Source organism: Hibiscus syriacus, unplaced genomic scaffold (assembly GCF_006381635.1).
Source record: "Hibiscus syriacus cultivar Baekdansim isolate YM2019G1 unplaced genomic scaffold, ASM638163v2 tig00002840_pilon, whole genome shotgun sequence".
In the NCBI taxonomy this organism is placed as follows: Eukaryota; Viridiplantae; Streptophyta; class Magnoliopsida; order Malvales; family Malvaceae; genus Hibiscus; species Hibiscus syriacus.
The window spans coordinates 5,276,644-5,303,647 of NW_024061947.1; the positions used below are offsets into that span (position 1 = coordinate 5,276,644).

Consider the following 27,004-nt stretch of genomic DNA (forward strand, 5'->3'; position numbering starts at 1 on the left):
ACTATTCTATATATACTTGGGTTATATTCTTAAGTACTAAAGATAAAGCATTAGAAAAATTCATCACGTTTTCAAAAGTAATCCAAAACGAAAATTTTACTCCATTCCTAGTGTTAGGAGTGATCATGGTACTGAATTTGAAAATCTTGAATTTACTGAGTTTTGTAATTCTAAGGAATTAGCCATAATTTTTCAGCACCTAGAACCCCTCAACAAAATGAAGTTGTTGAGAGAAAAAATCGAACTTTAGAAGAAATGGCTAGAGCCATGCTTTGTGAAAATAATTTGCCAAAATATTTTTGGGCGGAAGCCACAAATACCGCTTGTTATGTTATAAATCGAGTAATGATTAGGCCAATTTTAAATAAAACTCCATATGAACTTTTCAAAAATAAAAGTCTAACATTAGTTATTTTTACCCTTTTGGATGTAAATGTTTTGTTTTAAACAACGGTAAAGAAAATCTTGGCAAATTTGATGCTAAAAGTGATGAAGGAAGTTTTCTGGGTTATTCCTTAAATTTTAAAGCTTATCGGGTATTTAATAAAAGAACTTTAGTGGTAGAAGAGTCTATACATGTTGTTTTCGATGATAGTCCCCTTCCGAGGAAGGATTCTTGTGTTGATGATGACGTAGGTATTGTAAAAGCAAATGACGTTAGACATGACGTTGGAGAACCATCATCAAAGGAAGAAACGAAAGAAGAGGAAACTCATGATGTTATCCAGAATCCAACCATTGAAGAAATGGAAGTCTCTTACCCAAGAGAATACAAATATGTCAAGGATGGTGAGATAATAGGTGATCCATCCAAAGTGATAACAACTCGATCTTCTCTTAGAAATATATGTAATTATGTTGCATTTATCTCATGCATAGAGCCTGAGAATATTAAAGAATCATTAAATGATAAACATTGGATTATGGCTATGCAAGAAGAGTTAAATCAATTTGAGAGAAGTAAAGTATGGACATTAGTTGAAAGGCCTAGTATAAATATACTATAGGTACTAGATGGGTATTTAGGAATAAGCTTGATGAAAGTGGTAATATAGTGAGGAACAAGGCTAGACTTGTTGCTCAAGGCTATACTCAAGAAGAAGGCATAAACTATGATGAAACATATGCTCCTGTAGCTAGGATGGAAGCAATAAGAATGTTATTAGCATTTGCATGTTTCAATGAATTTAAATTATATCAAATGGAAGTTAAAAGTGCATTTTTAAATGGTTTTATAAAAAAAAGTGTATGTGGAATAACCTCCTGGTTTTGAAGATTCAAAAATTCCAGACCATGTTTTTAAATTGAAAAAAGCATTATACGGTTTGAAACAAGCTCCTAGAGCTTGGTATGAAAGATTGTCAAATTTTTTTAATTGAAAAAGGTTTTTCAAAAGGGAAGGTTGACACTACATTGTTTTTAAAGCGAAAAGGTAAAGATATATTAGTATTTCAAATTTATGTTGATGATATAATATTTGGTTCTACTAATGATGCTTTTTGCCAAGAATTTTCTAAGCTAATGCAGAGAGAATTAGAGATGAGCATGATGGGGGAGCTCTCATTTTTCTTGGGACTCCAAATCAAGCAAAGAAAAGATGGCATATTCATCAATCAATCAAAACATGTCAAAGATATGCTCATAAAGTTTGGACTGAAAAATGGAAAACCCCAAGCCACTCCAATGAGCTCATCTACAAAGCTTGACAAAGAAGAATGAGGTAAATGTATGGATGTTAAATTGTATACGACAATGATTTTCCTCCTTGCTTTATCTAACCGCAAGTAGACTGGACATTATGTTTAATGTTTTATTATGTGCTAGGTTTCAATCATGCCCTAAGGAATCACATTTATTAGCCGTTAGGAGAATCTTTAAATACCTTAAGAACACTCCTAGTTTAGGACTTTGAAATCCTATAGACTCTATCTTTAGCTTGCATGCCTTCTCTGATGTGGATTATGGAAGATGTAAAATAGATAGGAAAAGCACATCTGGTACTTGTCAATTCCTAGGAAATATGTTGATTTCATGGTTTTCAAAGAAACAAAATTGTGTTGCATTATCTACCACTGAAGCAGAATACATTTCAGCCGGTAGTTATTGTGCACAAGTTTTATGGATGAAACAACAAATTTTAGATAATGGAATTGAAGTTGGTATCATTCCTATCAAGTGTGACAATACTAGTGCTATTTGTCTCGCTAAAAATCCCATCAAACACTCTAGAACTAAGCACATTGAAATTAGACATCATTTCATTAGAGATCATATCACTACAGGAGATGTAGTTCTATAGTATGTTGATACTTTGAATCAATTAGTGGATATTTTTACAAAACCTTTAGATAAAGAAAGATTTTGGACACTTATGAGAGAATTAGGTTTAACAACCCCACCTTAACTTAGTGTTTAAAATAATTTTAGCACTTTTAATTAGTTTTGAAAAATGCTTATAAAAATAATATTTTTGATTGCATTCTTTGCTAATAGTTAGGGAAAGTTTATGATCTTTGGTGAAAATTAATATTATATTCAAATAAAATTCAAGGATAGATTTGATTGATTGATTGAACATTGTTAATTTTTAAAATATGAGTTGCCAATACTACTAGAGCTAATTAATTTAGCATTTTAAGTGTTTAAATACATATTTTGACATTTTTGTGCACAGTGTATCGATACATATGTATCGATACACCTTCGCTATGTATCGATACACCTTCGCTATGTATCGATACACTATGATAGTATACCAATGCATTCCTTGAATGTGTATCGATATACTTTGCAGTGTACCGAATACACTCATCGGGTTTTTAACTTTAAATCCCTAAAATCTGTTATTTTGTCAAAACCCCAAACATAAAAACACCACATCATTTCGTCCCTCTCTCAAACCCAATCTCCATATTGCTTCAAATCAACAATTTTAAGTCGGAATCCAATTGTTCTTCAACTTCTAAACCTATTGAATTCATCAAATTCGTGCAAAAATTATCACATTCCTCTCAAATCCGAAAATCTTTAAGGTATTTTCCTAAAAAAATACTATTTTATTAATTTTGAACTTAGGACTAGTTTTAATTAGTTCTAGGTTAAAATATATATCGGGTATTTGTTAGATTGTAGTTTAGAACTATAATCTACAACTAATTTTATAAAAAAACACAATTTTTCAAAATATTTTGGAATTTTTGAAATAAAAAAATTATTTTTGATTTTAAAAGTATTGTTTTTTATTGAATTATTATTTTCTTATGAAAACTATACATATTATAATTGTTCAAACATTGTTTTCAAAATAAAATTCAAAAATTGCCCATTAGGATTAAATTAGAGAACCTTGAATATTGTGGACTCATATTGAGTTTTAGGGATTGATTATATTGCATACATGTGTTTCAAATTTACAGGTTACCTTACCCTTTCCGATTTTTAGCCATGTCTAATCCAAAATGCCCTAGGACGTCATCTAGTCGTTCAAACCAAAGCCGAACTCCTATTCCACCTCCACCTCAAAATCCAAATCCTAACGACCCAAATATGACCATTCTAAACTCATGTTTTAATGTGTCTGATCATAGACAAGATCTCTACTATAGGTACCATAATTCTTTTGAGTTATATAAAATCTGGGAAGAGTTTATTCCCTCTATGCAAGAAATGGTTGATATGAATTTTCAATATCTTCCTACCCTTACATCCTGGAAATTTGATAAACTCTTTCACCTTAAATCGGGTGTCTACCATCTACTAGTCCGCATTTTCTATTATAATGCGGTTTGTGTCCAAAATGAAGCTCGTACCGACACCATAGGAATTCGATCCTATCTTCTAGGTCAATTCATTTATATTGACTCCGACACTATCGCTAACACATTTGGACTAGATAATGAAGGTTTAGATAACGAGAAAGAGATGGTGGCTACGCCTTATAAAGCTAAAGCTAGTGCTAGTACCTTAACGACTTTTCACGAGCGGTTCCTTCACTTGATCATCTCTTGGTGATTTAGACCATCCAGAGAAATATTTTCTACACTTAGAGTACTAGACCTTTTGTGGATACATTGTATCCAACATGACAAGAAAATAAAATTGTCACATTATTTTCGGTGAATTAGTAGATACCGTAAGCACTGTCCCATCCAAAAATGTAGAAACTTTAGTTTACGGTTGTCTCCTTAGTAATCTGTTTATCAAAACTGGTCTTAGGGTCTCTCTTGATATTCTCATCCCTCTCAAGAACCAAATAAATTTCACATCTTTAAAGAAATCGGGATGGACCGGAGACAAAGATCGTTGGGTTCGATCCGTCGAGAAGACATCGGGAGCTAGCTCTTCACGAGCTCCTCCAGCACCGGCTGCGGATGATGATCTAGAACTTGAAGCACTTATACGCGATATTGACGATCACGTACCCGACAACGAGCCAGCACAGCAAGAGAGTCAGATGCCTCCATACTTTCGATCTTTTATGGAGAATCTTGACTTAAGGTTTGCATCCATCGAGTCCCATTTAACCACTATGGGGGCTCAACAATTGGAAATTCAACGGGAGATGCACTCAAACAATGAAGCTATGAACGAATGTTTTAATGCGCTTACACTCAAGATGATAGCACATTATCCTCCTCCTCCCGATCCACCTATAGATGATTAGACCTTACTTGCTTTATTTTCTTAGATTGATTGAACTTAGAACTTATTATTATTGTTAAAACATATTGTATGTTTTTGGATTGTTTTGGATGGTATGGATGTTTGAACTTAAATACTTATTTATATATATTTGGTTTGAATATTTAATTTGATCTTCATGATTATATTAGTTTATTAACTTTGCATCATTTACATTTTAGAAATATTATGACCAATTACCATTTCACATTATTTTTGAATATTGATTTTGGAACTAATGGCTAATCTTTCTCTTGATTGTGATCTTAGCAGCTTAAGCTTTATTTAAGTATCAATTGGCTAATTTTCAAAGTCTCTTTTGAAAACGTTTTAATAGAGTCTTTTTTATTTAACAAAAAGCGGAGAATAAAGTAAGGGGAGTAATTTTTCAAAATTGATTTAAAAAATGACTTTCAAAGAAAATCTTAAAATTACTTAAAGGTTTTGTTATATCAAAAATGGGAGATTGTTGAAAACATTTTGATGTTTCGATATAACAAATTAAGTGTTATTGAATTTTAAGATTTTATAATCATTTTTGAAGTATATTCGATTAAATTATTCGAATATCAAAAATATTACTCCAAGTTTTTCAAAGGTCATTTTCAATCCTTACTTAAGTGTAAAATTGTTTTGAAACTTAAAGTATTTTTGAAACAATTTTTACAAAGTATTTCGAACCTTAATCAAGCCAAAAATTATTTTTAGGAAGGGATGTACCGATACACTCTTTAGTGTATCGATGCACACCCAACATCGAAGTCATTTTATGTACCGATGCACAACCATGCATCGATACACTCATATTCTATTAAAACATCGAATACATTTTGTGTGTCGATACATATCCTATGCATCGATACACTCTGTCTTTATTAAAACATTGAATGCAATTAGTGTACCGATACACCCCAAGTGTACCGATACACTAAGTCTTATAACAGTCGAAATATTTGAATTTTACAGAGTGTACCGATACACTTTGAGAGTGTAACGATACACTCATGCTCCCAAGTGATATTTTAAATGATAATTACACAACAACAGCTCTATTGACTTCACCAATGATCCCCCAACGTTCAGAAGTGATCCAAGATGTATTCAAATAAGCTCAGGAGCCATTGATCAACAAGAATTAAGAGAGAAACAAAGAGAAAGCCTTAAACATCAAGTTTGAGCTATTCAAGCCTATTTTTCATTCAATATTCATTTTTCTTTCAAGAACACCATTTGTACTCAATTGTATTCATTCTTTAGTGTTCTTTCTTTGTTCTAGAATTGTGCAAACAATTTACCTTGTGAGGTTTTTCTGTAAGTTTGCGAAATTTGTATTCTTCTCTTTGGGAGAAAGTGTTCTCAAGAATTTGGGGTATAATTCTTGAGGAAGTTGTAAGGTTACTCTTTGTCCTCAAAAGAAAGAACAAATTAGTGAATTTGTTGGAAAATCCTTAGGGTGTGTTTGGTTGGGGGAATGTGAGATTTCCATGTGAATGGAATCCACATTCTCCCATTTGGTTGGTCGGGAATGTCATTCCCGGTAATCTTATATTAACAATAGTGGATTTTTTGGGGTATATTACCGGGAATGTCATTATCTCTCTTTCCTTAGGTATTGTTGGATTATCGACGTTTTGGACTAAAATGCCCTTAATTTTTTCTTCTTTTAAAAATATCCTTAATCTGTAATTGAATAATAAAAATTCTACGAAGGTTAAATTACAAATTTATCCTTAAACTATTTTAGATTTACAAAAAAAAAGTCTACAATTAAAATTTTATATGAAGTTCAGGGGTTAAAATAAAATTTTATCATTTCATTAAACCTTTTTTATATTTTCAATTTTGTCAAAAAAATTATATAAATTTTATGAATTTAATTTTTTTAAAGAAAATATATAAATATTTTTCAACTTGTTAAAAAAAACAAATATATAATAAGGAAAATTTGGTCAAATATACATTCCAATAATCTTTTATTCCTTTAACCAAACACAGTAATCTTACATTCATTCTAAACCAACCAAACACAAAATACAACATTCCAGTAATCCTCTTCCCTGGTAATCTTTTATTCTCATTGGTAATCTTACATTTCCGTGAACCAAACGCACCCTTAGTGTGGATAGCTAAGGTAGTAGACGTAGACTTCGGTTGAGAAAGTCGAACCACTCTAAATCGCTGTGCAAATATTTTCTATTTTCTGCAAAAGCTTCCACCAAAATTTTAATTGCCAATTCACCCCCCTTTTGGCCAATTCGTCGATCGATTAACTCAACATAATTTTCGCAATTAAGACGACTGAGAAATTAAAATGGTACCGAAAGGGTAGTTCAAGGGTAGTTCGAGGGTGCTAATCCTTCCTTGACTGTAACTGACTCCCATATCTGACGCATTTCTGTTAAACGCATATCATGTAAGATGGTGTCCGATCAACCAATTTTTTTAAAAAAATGATCGGTGGCGGCTCTAACATTTTATTTATGTCGAAACCCCATTTTGGGCCCACCCGAAAGATGGTTACGACACATGTAGCATCGATACCTCAAGAATAGTACTAGTATTGTTCATACTGTATCGACAATGTAAGAACAATATTAGTACTACTTACTTAGAAAACTGTTTTGTGTTTAAATTCTAATTTTATTAACTTTGAATTATTTTTAAAAACTTTGATTAAATTCAATCAAATCTAAAAAAACATGTTATCAATTTATATCAAAATACATGGTTCATTAGATACCCATTCATTCAAAGGACTTACATAATTGTACTCCAATGATTTAAGAGACTATTCCACAGATTACTTTTACGAAAAAAATATTTTTCTTTAAAAAAACTTTAATATAATATATATAATAGATAAATATAACAAAACTCGTATAATATTAACTATATTTTCATATAAATAAGAAATTACTATATATATATTATAAAGTAAAAAAAACATAACGTATATCACCTTTTATTAAATTTGTTAACAAGATAAAAGAAAGTGGTATAGAAATGCATTTCGAGTTTTGACTTATTGAATGGTTGAATAGCAACGGTGCTCTGAAATCTATCTTTTATATAATATGATTTGGACAATTTTCAATATGATTAACTTATCAACTGGACATGGAGCTCTGGGACATGACATGGTGATTGGTGAATGCCGTAGGATTTCCATTAAATTGGCATACTGCTTGCCTGAAGTTTACGGTAAGCATTAAAATATTGAGACGTGATAGAATAATGGGACGCTACGTTCTCTGCTGCAAAATTTCAGATTAATTGTCAAACGACAAGCGCCATTTTTGTGCTATAAATGTGGCCCTTCAACACCATAGTTTCAGCACAGAAACAACTCGATCTTGTAATAAAGAAACCCTAAAGAACATGGCATTCAAGCTTAAAGTATCAGTTTCATTCATCTGCTTGATTGTTTTGGCTCTAGTAACTGGTTCAAATGGTGGTGGGATTTCCATCTACTGGGGCCAAAACGGCAACGAAGGCACCCTAGCCGAGACTTGTGCGACGGGGAGGTATGAATACGTGAACATAGCCTTCCTGGCAACATTTGGCAATGGCCAAACTCCCATGATAAACCTCGCCGGTCTTTGTGATCCCTATAGCGATGGCTGTACCGGATTAAGCTCCGACATTAAATCGTGTCAAGCCAAAGGTGTTAGAGTCATTCTTTCATTGGGCGGAGGCGCCGGTAGTTACTCCCTTGCTTCGTCCGATGACGCTAGGCAAGTTGCTATGTATCTTTGGAACAATTTCTTGGGGGGAACATCTTCGTCTCGACCGCTCGGACCCGCCGTTCTCGATGGAATCGATTTCGATATCGAGGGAGGAACGGGCGAACACTGGGACGATCTCGCAAAGTACCTTTCGGGATATAGCAAGAAAGGGAAGAAAGTGTACTTGACGGCTGCTCCTCAATGCCCTTTCCCTGATGCTTGGGTCGGAAATGCACTCAAAACAGGTCTATTCGATTATGTTTGGGTCCAATTCTACAACAATCCTCCTTGCCAGTACTCATCTGCCGATATTGTCAACCTCGAAGATGCATGGAAACAATGGACTTCGGATATACCGGCCACGAAGATTTTCCTCGGCCTACCGGCATCTCCGGATGCGGCGGGCAGCGGTTTCATCCCGGTGAATGATCTCACATCCAGGGTTCTCCCAGCTATAAAGAATTCCTCGAAGTATGGGGGCGTTATGCTTTGGTCCAAGTACTATGATGATCAAAGCGGATATAGTTCTTCCATTAAGAGCCATGTTTGATATCTATATATACACAATATGTGTAACTATCCATCTTTATATTATAAACTTTTTTTACTGATATATGTGTTACTTGCATCTTTATCAATCCCTCTCATGCATCTTTCTAATTTTATTTATTCATTTTTTCTTTATCAACAGCATAAAAACTTTTTTACTCTCGTAATATTCATAATTATCAAATTATTTAAAAAATTATAAGAATAAAAATTATTTAATATTACTATTCGATTGAAAAAATTCGTGTTACTAAATATCAAACGATCATCTTTTAGTTCACTTAAATCTGGAGGGTTTTTCGTACCAAAAAAAAACAAATCAGGAGTTTTCTCTCTCTAAAATATACTATAACTACTGCTAACCGTCGGATGGAGAGAAAGAAATTAGGCCGTTGGATCTATAGTGCTATAAAATAAACCTCGTTTCACAATGCAGCAGCTAACTTATTAATTTTATACTCTACAGGGCTGGTCCTTCACATTCCCTCATCGCTGGTCTTCTGTTTCTCATTGACCCGAGCCCCGCTGCACAGGTAGCTCCGACCCGATTAATTAACTGATTCATGATCAAACTAGGAATGTAAATGTCAGGTCATTTGAATTTCCAGTACGTTTGATAATTTTGTTGCAAATAAGCAATTACTAGGTTGCCTTCCATGTAATCGTTTTTTCATACTAGCATCTTGAAATTCACTATTGTTGCACCCAATTTTTATGTATGTTTTTTCTCTCGAGCATGGTTTCTTGTCTTACAGCTTGAAAATGGCAGCAAATTATATAATAGCTTCTGTTGCAGCATCCTTTGCCTTTGCTTATGTATCTGATCAGCTTGTTTCTGATAATAAGCTTTTAGGAGGTGAGTCACTGTTTTTTTTTTCCTTGAAGCTTTTTCATATCGAGTATTTCAAAGGTTTAAGAATGGATTTATCTCCTCCTCAACTCAGGGACAACACCTCGCACTGTAAAATGCAACAAATGGCGGGAAGAAACAGACAAGAAACTTCAGGCATGGCCCCGCACGGCTGGTCCACCGGTGGTGATGAATCCAATCAGCCACCGGAATTTCATTGTTAAATCTGGTTGTGGATCTTGAAGGCCTAACGCTTGCTTCTGTTTTCACAAATGAGTTGAGTTTTTTTTTCCTGTTACCCCCGAATAAAGTCTTGTGCTAGACTTTGTTTTGTTTGGCTTTGCAATTAATCATTCTTTCTTCATTATTATTACGTTTTGCAACTTTTATCAACGGAGGATTTTACATTAATGATGAACTAATAATATTTTAGAAGATAAATTTATAAAACTTTAAAAATGGAAATACAAAATTATTCTAAATCATACTAGAGTTTAAATTTTCATGAACAATAGAAAACCCTGGTCCATCCTACTAAAGATGTTGCATGCAAGTGTTTCAAGTAAACATCTGAAACTTACAAGGTGTTATTTTCCATACTTTGGGAAGTTCTACACTCGCACCTTAATATACAGTTAAAAAAATATGTTATCGGTTTTGTTATTATTTAAATAACAAAATCGATAAAAAAATACCTAAAACATTATTATTTTTATTTCTGTTAAAGTGCCAAACAATAACAAAACCGGTAACGTTTTACCAAACGTCCAATAATAACAAAACCGATAAAAATAATAATATTTTCGATAATTTTTATTAATTTTATTATTTAAATTAAACAAAATTGATAACATCTTTTTTTAATTATATATTAAAACGGTTGCACAATCATTTCTCCCCTACTTTAGAAAGTATATTTCATATGTCAGTGAGTAAATGGGCTCTTGTTTGAGTGAAGCATGTTATGATTGGAGAGAAGTTTTTATTATACAAAAGAGGAGATTGCTAAATTTATATTTTAATACGATAAATAATTATTAGAATAATTTTAGATTTAATTTGATTTTTTAAATTATTTATAAATAAGTTTAAATTTCAATAAATTTTAAAAAAATATTTGCAAAATGTTTTTTAACTTAATCGAACTTTTTCAAATTCACACTCGATTAATTTTGTGCTTAAAAGTTCACTTTTTCAGGGATTTTTTAAAAAGGATTAATCTCTTGACAAAAAGATTAATTCATTCTATAAGGATCGATCCTAATCACAATAGCTATTGGACATATTCATTATACAAAAGGATCGAATCTTGAGATCACAATAGTTATGGGATCGATCCACTATTAAAAAAGATCAATTCCTTTCTAAGAAAAACTAAAATGATTGACCTCTTCCCGAGAAGCATCACTTCTAGGGGTGCTTACTCGATTTAAATTGAGTTCAACTCGATATGTTAACGAGTTGAGTAACTCGATAAGTTCGTAAGCAGTTCGTTAATTTTTTTATATAATTATTTAGTAGTTATCTTAAAAAAATCCTTTTATACACTCAAAAGCCAAATCTTATTTATTATTTTAATATATTTGTAGATTGTTACTTTGCAATTTAGACTTTAAAATTACTACAGATTTGATCACTTTTATTTCAATTTTATAAACGTATGGTCACTCGATTCAAAAAATATAATTCATAGTAACTTTTGTTTTGTTTTAATTAAGATGTATTCGTTTCGTTTTAATTAAGATGTGGTCACTTACCCTAAACGACCGTTAAAAATTTAACTATTTAATGATGTGGCACGTTAATAAAAAGATTTAATTTTTGTTTCAGCCCTTAAACTTTAGATAAATTTTAATTATAGACTTTTTTATAAAACTAAAAAAATTTAGAGATTTACAATTTACCATTTTTTTAATATGCTTTTCTCCTTCAGCCCCCTTACAGCGCACCCCCCATCTCCTCCTCCTCCAGCTACCGGCAAAGCGAAACATAACGTTTGATAACACAAACTTGTGTTGGTATAAAAATGGCTCCAGAATCCGTTGTTCAATAACACCAGCCATCACTTGGTACCTGTTCGAAACATAACCATTAGTATTGCACCAGAAACACAGATTAGAGTACCTCCGACCTTTGCTTGACCTTCAGTCTTCTGCAAATTCACTCTTTCTGTGCTGCAAGTAGATCAGTTTCATACAAAATATGGCTAAAGGCAACAGACATCAAAATATATACATTTAGTTTATAAGAAATATAGAAACGAACCAATATCAAGAAGCAAAAAATCTTTTGCCATTACCCCATCATCACAGCCAAGAGAAAGGTGAACACTGGAATTGAAGGTTGTATGGCAGCAGCATAAGTTGGATTTGCGTAGCTCAGACCAAAGAGAAATAAAAACTGGTTGCCAAATATCCTATCCCAAGTAATCGAAACTAGATAAGTTGGTTAGCAGGTTGTTCTATTAAGCACAAACAAAGTTTAACATATCAATTAGGAGTGGTTAGAGGGCAATACTAACCCAGTTAATCCCAGAAAGAAGAATGACAAGAAGAGGCGTTTACTCATAGCATAGAAGGTCGAATCCTTCGGTAGGAAAGAGGACTAAAACGGCCCCAAAGTTATATATTGGATTCATGCTTCAAACCAAAAAGGCCATCAATTTAGATATGGATACAATGTAATAGATCATCTAAATGAGAAATTTAGACAATAGGCCATCAAAAAGGTCGGTGGCATTGGCGAGGAATCGATAGAGCTTGCTATGCTCCGAGTTTTGCTGTCCGCCGTTCGATGCTCTCGCGCTTTGGTCCGTGGCGATTGCTTGCTTCTCATCTTTAAAACTTGCTATAATGTGTCTTTAAGCTGATTAAACGGAACCAATCAGATCTGTGCTAAGTTTGTTCTAGCCCAGATTGTGCTCATTGTGTTCACCCGAGTAGAAGAGGATTCCATGGATGCTTCTATCAAAACAGTTCCAGTTAGTGAGCTTTTAGAGTTTACTTATAAGAATTTAAACGAAGGGAGTTCAATTTTTTATTGTCAGAATCTTATCAGCGAGGTTGTTACTGCTAGTGAAGGGGCTCCGAATTTGAAGTTTTCACAGTATAGTACGGGTCTGGAGTTTCAGAATGGGGATAAGGAAGAAGTTGGTGAGGAAGAGTTGCAGAAGCAGAAGAGATGAAGGAAGAAGTAGGTGACGACAAATCAAAAGGATTATTTTATCTGAACAGGTACCAAGTATTGGCTGATGTTATCGAACAATGGATTCTGGAGCCATTTTTACAGCAGCACAAGCTTGTGTTATCAATCATTATGCTTCGCTTTGCCGCTAGCTGGAGGAGGAGGAGATGGGGTGTGCGCTGTAAGGAGGGAATGAAGAAGAAAAGCATATTAGAAAAATGGTAAATTGCAAATTTATCCCTAAATTGTTTTAGATTTACAAAAAAGTTCATAATTAAGTTTTATCCAAAATTCAAGGGTTAAAACAAAAATTAAATCATTTTATTAATGTGCCACTTCATCAAATCGTTAAACCTTTAATGGTCGTTTAGGGTGAGTGACCACATCTTAATTAAAATGAAACGAAATAATTAAAACGAAACAAAAGTGACTATGAATTAAACTTTTTGAATCGAGTGACCATACATTTATAAAATTGAAACAAAAGTGACCAACTTTTTAGTTTACCCTAAGTTCTATATAGTACTAGTAGATTTACATATAGTTAAGAAAATAAAGTAAAAATTTCGGTAGCTTAACGAACAATGAGCCGAGCAATGAGCATCGAGCTTAACGAGTAATGGACTTAACGAGCAACAAGATTAACGAGCAACGAGTCGAGCAACAAGTTTTCTTAACGAGCAAGAGTCGAGCAAAATTTTAACGAGCAACAAGTCGAGTCGAGCAACAAAATTTTCAACGAGCACGAGGAACACTGTCGAATTCGCGATCGACTTGCTCGATAAGCACCCCTAATCACTTCAGGATTGATCTATTTCATAAAAGGATTGATCCCTCGTGCGATAAATGTTTGTATCTCTGCATGTAATGGTTCTATTGTATCCCTAACAGCTAGTAAACATAGAAAGAATATAAAAACAAGGTCAAAGCATCTCAACAATAACAAAGAAAAAAAAACAATTATTGAAATCATATACTAACATCTAAGAGTATAGTATAACTCAATTTTAGTAAAACACAAATGAGTTTAATTGTGAATATTGCTAAGTGTTATTTGAGTTAGAATTTAATTTGCGCAAATACATTTGTCAGCAAAATTCTCTTTAATCTACTAAATTTATATAATTATTTTAAATTTGTTGGCTATATAATCTCATATAATGCGAAAATTTAACCAAAAATTAAAGAAGGCAAAAGAAATGCCAACCAATTCATAACCATGAACCTAAAATTAGAGTTAGACAAACCATCTGCGTCATCAGAGCCAAATCTCGATCCTTTGCCAACTCAAAACAAATTTAAAAAAGGGTGGTTGCAACATTATAGACAGCATCTAATTATATGCTTTATCCCCCTTAATTTAAAATTGTGTTGATATTTTATTTATCAGCTTCTTAATAGAATATTTTATATTTTTTAAGTTTTTTTATAAAACTATTTATATTTGAATTTATCGAACAGTCTCAACAATAAGAGAAAATTATATTTTTATTATAAGATCTAAGTTCGAGCAGTTATATATGTCAAATGCATATATAACTGGAAAAAAAAATCTCAAACAAAATATTAATGTATGAAAAATTCTACAGGACATGTCGCACACCACTAAAACGACATACTGAAACACATCACTAATTAAATTGTCCTTATTAAATAAATATTAAAACGACATAATAAATTGTCCTTATTAACTAAACTTTTTTTAACCATTAAGAACAATACTTATGTGATATGAGATATCAATTTTTTAATTACAACATCACCTTTCTCTTTATTCTCATTTTTAATTAATTTATCCAACTAATTAGGAGGTGACATGTCGCCACCTATAGAGATAAAAAGATAGAAATCATTCTTGCTCCTAGTATGAATTAAACTTAAGTCTCTTGATACTTATGTGACATGAGATGTCAATTTTTTAATTACAACATCATATATTTCTTTATTCCCATTTTTAATTAATTTATCCAACTAATTAGTGGTGACATGTCGCCACCTACAGAGATAAAAAATAGAAATCATTCTTGCTCCTAATATGAATTAAACTTAAGTCTCTTATATGAGAAACAAATTATTCAACCATTGAACTAAGCAAGTCATTTGGTTAAATTTCATGACATTTGTATTTAACTTATAACTATATCACCACAAAATAAATATTTTTTTTATTATTATAAGATTCATATACAAGACACTTTAAATTAATTACAAAAACTTAGTCACCCAACTATGGTGTTAATTTTTTTTATTGTATTAAACTTAATAATAATATCATTATTAAATTAAAAAAATAACTTTTCACTTTATTTAGAAATAAAAAATAGCTAAATAATTTATATATTTTTATAAAAATTATATAGAATAATTAAAAAAGTATAATTATACTATTATAAAAATATTTATTTATTTTTTTAAAATTAAATTAATTATTTATTTGAAATAAAATTATTTTTAAAATATCTATTTAATTTTAAGTAATTTAAATTTTAGCGTAAATTATACTTTTAGTATTCAACTATCACTTTAATTATGTATAGTATTATATAAAATTAAATAGATAATTTAAAAATAATATTATTTCAAGTAAATAATTAATATTATTTAAAATAAATAAATAATATGATTTTAAAAATTAAATAATATTTTATTTTAATTTATCAAAACCCTTTGTGCTAGGGTTTCTCTCTATCGAGACATAGTCGTCTCTCTATTTTTTGTAGTTTATGAGATTTCTCAGTTTTTTAAGTATGTTTTTTGCATTTGTGGGTTTGCCATGGGGGAAGTTTTGTGTGATTTAGAGGATTTCACCTTGGGTGAAGACGAGGAGGTTAGTCTGGTCCTGGTTTCATCGTCATCTCTCACTTTTATTTCTTTTGATCATTGTTTTGTGGGATGTTTCTTGTCGGCGAGCATGGTGAAATTTCAGGCAATGAGATAAACTTTAGCAAATATCTGGCAACCAATTGGAAGATTTCTATCATTGAATTGGGTGCTAGTATATTTTTATTTTGGTAATTCCATGAGGATGACGTAAATCGAATAAAAGCGAACGGTTTGTGGTACTTTAATTTTTATCTCTTTGTCATGCACAGGATGAAACAGAGGTAAGATCCGATGATGGTGGAGCTAAATTGGGTTGCGTTTTGGATTATAATCAATATCGGTTGGGTATTTTTTTGAATAGGTTGCACAACAATTTGGGAATTTTATTGGGTATGATTCTTTGACTATTGCGTTGGGTTATAAAGGGAACATTCGTGTGAGAATTCTATTGGATTCTCGGAAACCTTTAAAGAGAAGTAAAAATATTACGTTGCCAAACGAGTCCTTCACTTATGCTCAATTTTAGAAAGAAAAACTGAGATTATTTTTTAGATATGGTGAAAAATATTGCCCACTTCGAATTGTACAAGATAAGAAGGATCAGGCGCTGTTGTGGGATGATTCAATTCATGCTGCTCCACGAAGGAGGGGATTATCACGATCCCATGGTAGCGTGAAGAATAGGGGAATGGAGAAGTCAGGGTGTCTAGGGCGGCTAATCCTAATCAGATTTTATATCATGGCTTGGATGCCAAAGAGCAAACAAAAGCTTGGGTGTCTCGATCTTTCTCGGCAACTAATATGGTAGGAGATGAGAACAGATTGGGGGATGTCACAATGGTTGTGGTGGATGAGGAGAATCCTATTTACAGGGAAGACAATGTAAATTGATAGAGGAGCGGTCTGGCAGTCTCGTCTGGTGTTGGGGAATTAAATGCTAGATGTGAAGTTATATCGATAGGCCTGAATTATCAGTCAGGCATAATGAAACTGTTGAGTTGGAACATCCGGGGGTTGGGATGACCCAGACTGTTCAATGTCTCCGACAGAAGCTACGAGACATTAATCCTCTAGTTGTTTTCTTTATGGAAATAAAGTAACAAGGTTCATAAATGGAGAAGATACGAAAGTTATGGGGTTTTATAAATGGAATAGAGGTGGATTCACAAGGCTGTATTGGAGGGCAATGTTTTGCGTAGAAGCACACTTGTGATGTTGTTTTGAGATCTTTTTATAGGTCATATATTGTTGGAAATCCTTAAATTAAAGAGATTCTCTACCTTAGTTCTAGGAATTTCCTTGTGAATATTATCCATAATCTAATTACTTATTTTTAGGGATAGACTTATTATTAGAGATTATTTCCTTGTAAATATTAGAGATTATTTCCTTTTTTATTTTTTTTTTCTGCTATGTTAAAAAGGGTGTACTCCTATTCGAAGAAATAAGAGACTTTTATTCTTCCTAAATCTGTTCATGGTATCGAGAGACATAGGATTCATTCGATCCTACTCATTTGTCTCTCATCTCTCTTTCTAAACATTTTTTTCTTCTCTCATAGGTGATATCAATGAAACCCTTTCTAATTCCATTTCAAATAGGCCATGGTGTAGCCACTGTAACCGGATTGGACATACCAAGGAGAAATGCTTTAAACTCCATGGTTATCCTGGAAAAAATCAGAAAGAAAACAAGAAAGCAATGATATCTACTACTGAAGAAGATGCCCAGGATGTTCGGTTAACCAAAACTCAACTTGAGGCTTTTCATAAACTCCTCGGGACTCCTACAACCATTGGATCACTAGCTATTCAAGGTATTGCCTTAAATACTAGACATGAACCAATATGAATACTAGATTCGGGTGTATCCAACCACATGACAGGTAATCTAAGTTTGTTTCACACATATTTACTTTGTCATGATCACTCACGGATTCGCATAGCTGATGAATCTTACTCCCCGGTGGCTGGAATTGGAACGATCAGACTTACTAAAAAATTTTCCATTGATAAAGTTCTATATATTCCAAATCTTTCTTGTAATTTACTCTCAATTAGCAAGCTTACCAAGGATGAGAAAGTACTTGTTGAATTTTCTGCTTTCGTTTATGTGGTTCAGGAATAGGAATCGAGGAAGATGATTGGCACTTCTAAAGTTGATGATGGTTTATATATTTGGAATAAAAACAGTTCACAAGAAAGGATGGCCTTATCTATATCAAAAGAAGAATATATCATGCTATGGCACCGTAGACTAAGACACCCTAATTTTAAGTACTTGAAGAAATTGTTTCCTCTATTATTTCTAAATAAGAAAATAAGTTCCTTGAATTGTGAAGTTTTCCAACTGTCTAAACATACTCGTGTACCTTATCCTTTGAAACCTTATGTTCAGTCTCAACCTTTCTCTTTAATCCACAATGATCTATGGGGAGCCAATCGAGTAAAAAATGTCACAGGGGCTAGGTGGTTCATAACATTCATTGATGACCACACTAGAGTTTGTTGGATCTATCTTCTCAAAGAAAAAACCAAAGTCTCTAGAGTCTTCCAAAGTTTTCATTCAATGATTCGAACTCAGTTCAATTCTAAAATTCATACCCTTAGAACGGATAATGGGAGAGAGTACTTTAATTCTATTCTAAGCCCTTATCTTTTTGAGCAAGGAATAATTCATCAGAGTTATTGTCACGATACCCCTTAACAAAATGGGGTTTTTGAGAGGAAAAATAGACACATTGTAGCCGTGGCTCTTGCTCTTATGTTTATTATGGGTGTACTGAAGTATTTATGGGGATAAGATGTTCTCACTATTTGTTATCTTATAAACTGACTCTCATCAAAGGTATTAAACTTTCAAACACCTTTACATACTCTTAAAAAAAATCCCTTGTTTCGTGTTCCTAATCTCCCAACCAAAACTTTCAGTTGCAAAGAATTTGTCCACAATCATCAACCTAACCGATCTAAACTTGATCCTAGAGCCCACACTTGTGTCTTTCTTGGATACTCACCTATACAAAAGGGGTACAAGTGTTATTCTCCAACCCTACACCAGATGTTTGCATCCCTTGATGTTACTTTCTTCGAAAACGAGCCATATTTTTCAGCCTCTCATCTTCAGGGGAGATATTTAGTGAAGATGAGACCTTGAACAACCTTCTCATTATACCTCAAGATTCTATCAATCCTACCACCACTACAAAACCTACTGAAAATCCTACAACCACTGCTGAAATTCCTACATCAATTGTAATTCCTGATTTGGACCCTGTTTTACTCAACTCCACTATACAACAACAAGAAACAAGGGCTATTAATCATACAAATGAAGAAAAACAACCTTCTCCTTCTGAAAAATAACAAGAAAAAACTCAGCAGCTTCATGTATATTCTCGGAAACATCAGCTGCCAGAAACTGAAACAGCAGTGCCAATGCCATCTTTACCTGAGGACTGTCCTGAGGAAGATGTCTCACATCCTTCACCTTCCATCTATCTTCCAATTACAATAAGAAAGGGAACAAGAAGTTGCACTCAACATCTCATTTCTCAGTTTGTATCCTATGGGAACTTGTCTAAATCCTACAATGCATTTATTTCTAATATCGACTCTGTATAAACTCCAAAGAACATATAAGAGGCTTTTAAGTCAACAAAATGGAAGCAAGCCGTGTTGGAAGAAATAAAGGCTCTTAAAGACAATGGAACGTGAGAAATATCTAAACTACCTACTAGAAAGAAGACCGTGGGTTGTAAGTGGATTTTCACTACTAAAGTTAAACCAAATGAGAGTATTGATCGATACAAGGCTAGACTTGTGGCCAGGGGTTTCACTCAAACATATGGGTTGCACTACGAGGAAACATTTACCAGTGGCCAAACTAAATACTATTCGAGTGCTCTTCTTAATTGCTGCCAATTTAGATTGGCCTTTGATCCAATTGGATGTAAAGAATGCTTTTCTCAATGGAGAATTAAACGAAGAAGTCTACATGGATTTTTCGCCCGGATTCGAAGAAAGAAAGGGTCAAGTATGCAAGTTGAAGAAGTCTTTGTATGGACTAAAGCAATCCCCCAGGGCTTGGTTTAATCGTTTTGCCAAAGCCATGACGAGTAGACAGTATATTCAAGGTCAAGCTGATAACAGCTTATTCTATAAACACTCGGCTAATAGGAAGTGTTGTATTCTCATTGTATACGTTGATGACATAATATTGATAGGAGATGACTCTATTGAAATTGAAAGACTAAAGAATTCTTAAGTCTTGAGTTTCAACTTAAAGACTTGGAGAATCTTAGATATTTTCTTGGAATGGAGATAACAAGGTTAAAGGCAGGTATTTCAATCTCTCAAAGAAAGTATGTTCTTGATCTACTTTCTGAAGTCGGACTGTTGGGTTGCAAACTAGTCGAGACTCCCATGGAACCCAACCTTAAATTAGGAATTGATAAGGATGAAAAAGAGGTAGACAGGGGAAGATATCAAAGGTTAGTGGGAAAACTTATCTATCTTTCTCATACTCGTCCAGACATAGCGTTTGGAGTAAGTGTTACTAGTCAATTTATGCATGCTCCTAGGGAGAAACATTTGGAAGTTGCATACAGGATATTGAGATACTTAAAAGGGACTCCAGGTAAGGGGTTGCATTTCAAGACAAATGTAAATCGAAGCATAGAAGTATACACTGATGCATACTGGGTAGGTGTTATTAATGACAGTCGCTCCACAAGTGGTTACTGCAGCTATGTTTGGGGTAATCTCGTGATATGGAGGAGTAAAAAGCAGTCGGTTGTGGCACGCAACAGTGCTAAAGCTCAATATCGAGCTTTGTCCCAAGGTATATGTGAAGGAATGTGGCTACAACGGCTCATGGGAGAACTAAAATTATCATATACAACACCTATAATATTGAACTGTGACAACCAGGAAGTAGTTAATATAGCTCACAACCTTGTACACCATGACCACACCAAGCATGTGGAAATCGATCACCACTTTTTTACAGAGAAAATTAACAAAGGGGAAGTTTGCGTTTCATATCTACCTACTCGACAACAAGTAGCAGATGTGTTAACCAAGAGCTTGAGTAGAAAAAGTTCGAAGAAATTATGGGCAAGCTAGGTTCGATTGACATCTACACTCCAACTTGAAGCGGAGTGTTGGAAATCCGTAAATTAAGGAGATTCTCTACCTTAGTTATAGGAATTTCCTTGTAAATATTATCCATAATCTAATTACTGATTTTTAGGGATAGGCTTATTATTAGAGATTATTTCCTTGTAAATATTAGAGATTATTTCCTTTTTTATTTTTTTCTGCTATGCTTAAAAGGGTGTACTCCTATTCGAAGAAATAAGAGACTTTTCTTCTTCCTAAATTTGTTCACATATTGATATTTTCTAACTAATACAGATGAATTCCAGTGGTGGTGTACTGTATTTTACGAGGCACCAGAGGAGAATCGTCGTCGAGAGTCATGAGATATTCTACGATAACTCGATGATAACCAAAATACCCCTTGGTTAATCATTGGGGACTTTAATGAAATTTTGTTCACATTTAAAAATGAAAGTGAACTCGTTCATAATGGAAGACAAATGATTGATTTTCGAGAGGCTTTAGATTATTGTAATCTGATGGATATAGGTACACATGTATTTGGTTTGTTTGGGAGAAAGGTCGCACGATAGAAAATAATATTAGAGAACGTTTGGTTCGTAGTTTGGCGAATAGTGCGTGATAGACTCTTTTCCCATGCTATGAATTAAGACACATTAACCATTCTTTATCAGATCAATGTCCTTTGTTACTATAAACGGTTGTTCATGGTGGTATGATTTGAAGGTGGCATTTCAGGTTCGAGGCTTTTTGGCTGTTGGAAAACTCTTGTGAAGAGGAAGTGCACTGGTTATGGAATGAGTCTACTGGTTGTTTATCAGAGAGGCTCAATTTTGTGAGCCATGGTCTTGATGAGTGGTTGAAAGGGATATGTAAAAAGAGGAATTCACTGCTAGTTTTCTTAAGAAGAAATTTGAGGATTTGGTTGAATTACAACCAACAGACGAGGTATTGGGTGAAATAATAGAACAAAGTTGCAATTTAATCTCAAGTTGGACAAATCTGAATTGTACAGGGAACAATGTGCTAGGGAAAATTGGAAAAGGTTTGGTGATAACAACACTGCTTTCTTTCATCATTTTGTCTCCAATAGACGACGTAAGAATAAAATAACAGCCCTCGAAATGGGTGGTGGTTTAATTTTTGATACCGAGGTGGAAATAGGAGATGTTGCCAAAGATTATTTCTTGACTTTATTCACACCCAATGTGAGGCCGATGGATGATAGAATTATGAATGACATAGCCACTAGCATTACAACTGACATGAATACTAAATTGCTTCGACATTTTACAATTGATGAAGTTTCGTAAGCGGTGAAATCGATGAGCCTACTTAAGGCGGCGGGTGAGGATAAACTTGGTGCGTTATTTTATCAACGATTTTGGCATTTGATAGGTGGTGAAGTTGATGACTTTTGCATTTGTCTTATGGATGGATGTTTTGATATAAACACTATAAACATGACTTACATTTTACTGTTACCGAAGATATCTAATCTAATAAAAATGGCCCATTTTCAGCCTATCAGTCTCTGTAATGTCCTCTACAAGATTGTGTCTAAGATTGGTTCAGAGAATGCAGAGCTCTTTACATTCTTGTATTGACGAAGCTTAAACTGCTTTTGCGTGGGGGCGTTTGATTTCGGATAATATAGTCACATCTTATGAATTACTTCATTCGTTTATATATAAAAGGGATGGCAGAAAGGGTTATTTCACCTTGAAACTTGACATGAGCAATGCCTATGACAAGTTGGAGTGGTGTTTCTTGTGGCTAGTAATGGAGAAAATGGGTTTTTTCCGATCATTGGGTGCAAATGATAAAAAATATTTATGTTCTATTACATACTCAGTTGTTATAAATGGGGTGGTCGGTGCTTCTTTTAGTCCACAACGAGCTTTGACACAAGGAGATCCCTTCAGTTCATATTTATTTGTAATTTGTAGTGAAGGTTTGTCTTCCTTGCTTTGTTCGTATATTAAAATGGGTTTGTTTTAGGATGTTCGTATTAATAGATGTGCACCGTCGATTTCTCACATGTTCTTTGTAGATGATAATCTAATCTTTGGCGAGGCAGTGGCAACTATGGTAGTTCAAATCAAGGAGATTCTTCATGTATACGAAGAATGTTCGGGTGAGACAATTAGTTTTGATAAGTCGGGTCTCCTTTTGAGCTCAAATGTAATTGAAGAAATTAGAGGGGATGTTCGATGTATAATAGGAGTCTCGAGTACTTCGAACCCAGAAAAATATCTAGGGTTACTGGCCATAGTGGGCTGAAATAAAAAGTGGCCTTTGCTTATATTTGTGACATATTTCAGAGTAGAGTTAGGGGTGGTGCATTCGAGCCCTTTTATAGGGAGGTAAAGAAGTGTTTATTAAGTTCGATCTTCAGGTGATCCCTTTATATGCCATGTCGTGTTTCTTGTTGCCGAAAGGTTTGTGTATAGAGATGGAAGGAATCATGGCTCGGTTCTGGTGGTAAAAATCTGTTGGAAAATACGGAATATGTTGGTGTCAATGGAAAGTTTTATGTCAACTTAAGTAGAATGACGAACTTGGGTTTCGTGATCTATCAAAATTTAATATCGCCCTACTTGCAAAACAATGTTGGCGGTTGTTTCAAAATCCATCATCGCTGGTTGCAAGACTATTGAAGGTAAAATATTTCTTGGTAGGTGATTTTTTATCATCTCACATTGGCTTGGCTCCTTCATACATTTAAAGGAGTATCAAGAGCTCGAGAGGGATGCTTGAGAAAGATTTACGTTAGAAGATGGGATCAGGGAGGACGATCTCTATCTGGAATGATTTTTTGTTCCATCTAATGTTGAAAATTCAATATTAGCCTAAATAAGTTCACACCTAAATTAATTTGATGTCATTACTTACATCAATTTAGTTTTGATGTCATTGCTTACATCAATTTAGTTAGGTGAAAATTAAGTATTTTTCTCATGTTTTAATTTCAATGGTTTAGATTATTTAGTGCTTATTTTAATGAGTGGTTTAGATTGTTTCTTGTAACCTATAAATACCCTACTTGTATTTGAGTTTTATTATCCAACAATCAAAGCTTAATTATAAGCATTTGAAAGCTTTCTTAAGAGTTCTTCCCTTTTGTAATTTTGTGAGATTATTATAAAGAGTTTTTTCTTCTTCTCGATCAATTAGAGTTTTTACTCTATTTTGATTCAACAATTGGTATCAGAGCCAATTTTTTAAGGTCTCTTGAAATTCTGAGTATGCTCTGTGGCTGCAGTTTTTAACTGATATTCCACATCAGAAAATATTTCTTGATTTACTGTCGGGGTTATTACAAACCTTGTGGAGCTTCTTTGTGTTTAGAGTAATTTAGTACTCTGCACGTTTGTTACTCAAGCTTGTTCGGTGTAGTCAAAGCTTTGCCATTAAGATAGGTGATCTTCAAGTAGTTGGAGGGATAAAGAAGCTCAACAAAAAAAACTACAACACGTGGGCAACATGTATGGAGTCATACTTACAAGGTCAAGACCTTTGGGAGGTTGTCGGTGGTGGTGAAGTTACACAACCGGCGACAGAAGATGCCAATGGAATCTTGCGAAAGTGGAAAATTAAAGCAGGCAAAGCAATGTTTGCTTTAAAAACCACAATTGAAGAAGAAATGTTAGAGCACATTCGGGATGCTAAAACACCAAAGGAAGCATGGGACACTTTTGTTACACTCTTTTCGAAGAAGAACGATACAAAATTACAACTTCTCGAGAATGAACTTCTATCAATGGCGCAACGCGATATGGCGGTTACCCAATACTTTCACAAGGTGAAGTCAATATGTCGCGAAATTTCAGAATTAGATCCGACAGCTGCTATTGGGGAAGCCAGGATAAAAAGAATAATTGTCCATGGTTTGAGACCCGAATATCGAGGGTTTGTTGCCGCTGTACAGGGATGGCCGACACAGCCATCGCTTGTTGAGTTCAAAAATTAACTTGCATGTTAAGAAGCCATGGCCAAGCAAATGGGAGGAGTCTCGCTGAAAGGTGAAGAGGAAGCGCTCTACACCAGCAAAAGCAGAGGCACTTTTCAGCGGTATACTGACAGTGGATTTAAAAAGGATGGTGACAAGGTGAAAAATTACCAAGGAAAGGGAGGCCCTCATTCAGGGGGAGCATCCAAGAATCGCGGTAATAGTAGAAAGTTCGATGGCAAGTATTATAACTGCGGGAAGATGGGTCACATGGCAAAAGACTGTTGGACCAAGAAAAAGCTTGTTGGAAGTAATACTGCTACTTCTTGTTCGAAGGAGAATAGTGAAGATGGTTGGGATGCTGAAGCGTTATTTACTACGGAGGAAGAAGAATTAGCTCTCACGGTAACAACACCAGAACGGATTGACTACAAGAATGATTGGATCGTAGATTCTGGCTGTTCAAATCATATGACGGGTGACAAACAGAAGTTGCAAAACCTGTCTGAGTATAATGGAGGTCGTATGGTGGTGACAACTGACAACTCAAGGTTACCGATAACTCACATCGGTAAGATAATAGTTACGCCTCGATATAATACTAACCAGGTGCAACTCCAAGATGTTTACCATGTCCCAGGAATGAAGAAAAATTTGCTATCTAAGGCTCAACTAACATCATCAGGCCATTATGTCTTATTTGGTCCCCAAGACGTGAAGGTTTATCGTGACGTCAAAATCTCAGAAACACCAACAATGGAGGGACGACGTTTGGAATCAATTTACGTGATGTCAGCAGAGTCTGCATATGTAGACAGGACAAGGAAAAATGAGACATCAAATCTATGGCACATGCGGTTAGGTCACGTTAGCTATTCCAAGCTAAGTGTGATGGTGAAAAAGTCGATGCTTAAGGGGCTTCCTCAACTAGACGTGAGAACAGACACGGTCTGTGCGGGATGCCAGTATGGTAAAGCACATCAATTACCATATGACGAGTCAAAGTTTAAAGCAAAAGAACCGTTGGAGTTGGTTTACTCTGATGTGTTCGGACCGGTTAAGCAACAATCAATTAGCGGTATGTGGTACATGGTAACATTCATTGATGACTTCTCCAGGTATGTGTGGGTTTTCTTTATGAAATAAAAATCTGATACTTTCTCAAAGTTTAAAGAGTTCAGAGACTCAGCTGAAGGAGAAGTGGGAAAGAAGATATGTTGCTTGCGCACAGACAACGGAGGAGAATATAGATCAAACGAGTTCTCTCAATACTTAAGGGAATATCGAATACTTCATCAGTACACTTATGCCAACACGCCACAACAGAATGGTGTAGCGGAAAGAAAAAACAGGCATCTTGCAGAAATTTGTCGAAGTATGCTACATGCAAAGAATGTACCTGGAAGATTTTGGGCTGAAGCAATGAGGACTGCAGCCTTTGTGATCAACAGACTTCCTCAACCAAGGTTAGGATTTGTTTCACCCTTTGAGAAACTATGGAACATAAAACCTATAGTTAGCTACTTTCAAGTATTTGGCTGTGTATGTTATGTGTTTGTTCCTGATCATTTACGGAGCAAATTTGACAAGAAAGTTGTTAGATGTATCTTTGTGGGATATGACAGCCAGAGAAAGGGGTGGAAATGTTGTGATCCAATTAGTGGAAGATGCTACACGTCACGAAATGTGGTATTTGATGAAGCATCTTCTTGGTGGTCCTCAGAGAAGGAGGTGTTGCCAGATTCGAGAGAATTTGGAGACAAGCTACAACAAAAGATGGGGGAGCATGCTGTTCAACTCCAAACAAGTTCAGATGAATCAGAATATCCAAATGGCGATGATATCGAACAAAGAGTGACTCAGAATCCTTGGCAAACTGGCGTGTATCAATAACCAAACGAAGAAGGTGGGCATAATGAAACAGAAGAATCAATTCCACAATCTCAACTCCGAAGGTCAACAAGAATATGAAGGCCAAATCCCAAATATGCTAATGCAACCATAATTGAAGAAGCAATGGAGCCTGAGACGTTCGAAGAAGCATCGAAGAGTTCTGAGTGGATGACAGCTATAAAAGAAAAGATCGATGCACTTCAGTAAAATCAAACTTGGGATATTG

General features: G+C 34.3%; 1 protein-coding gene across 1 annotated transcript; it reads left to right on the top strand.

The window, feature by feature from the left end:
* The first annotated feature begins 8,029 nt into the window (after positions 1-8,029).
* LOC120153454 (hevamine-A-like) lies at positions 8,030-8,955 on the top strand. The gene has a single exon (XM_039165408.1). It carries the CDS (start codon positions 8,059-8,061, stop codon positions 8,953-8,955), a length of 897 nt encoding a protein of 298 aa, XP_039021339.1. The 5' UTR covers positions 8,030-8,058.
* The last annotated feature ends 18,049 nt before the right edge of the window (positions 8,956-27,004 follow it).

Coding starts and splice junctions, on each gene's coding strand:
- LOC120153454 (XM_039165408.1), top strand. CDS start 8,059: ATGGCATTCAAGCTTAAAGTATCAGTTTCATTCATCTGCTTGATTGTT.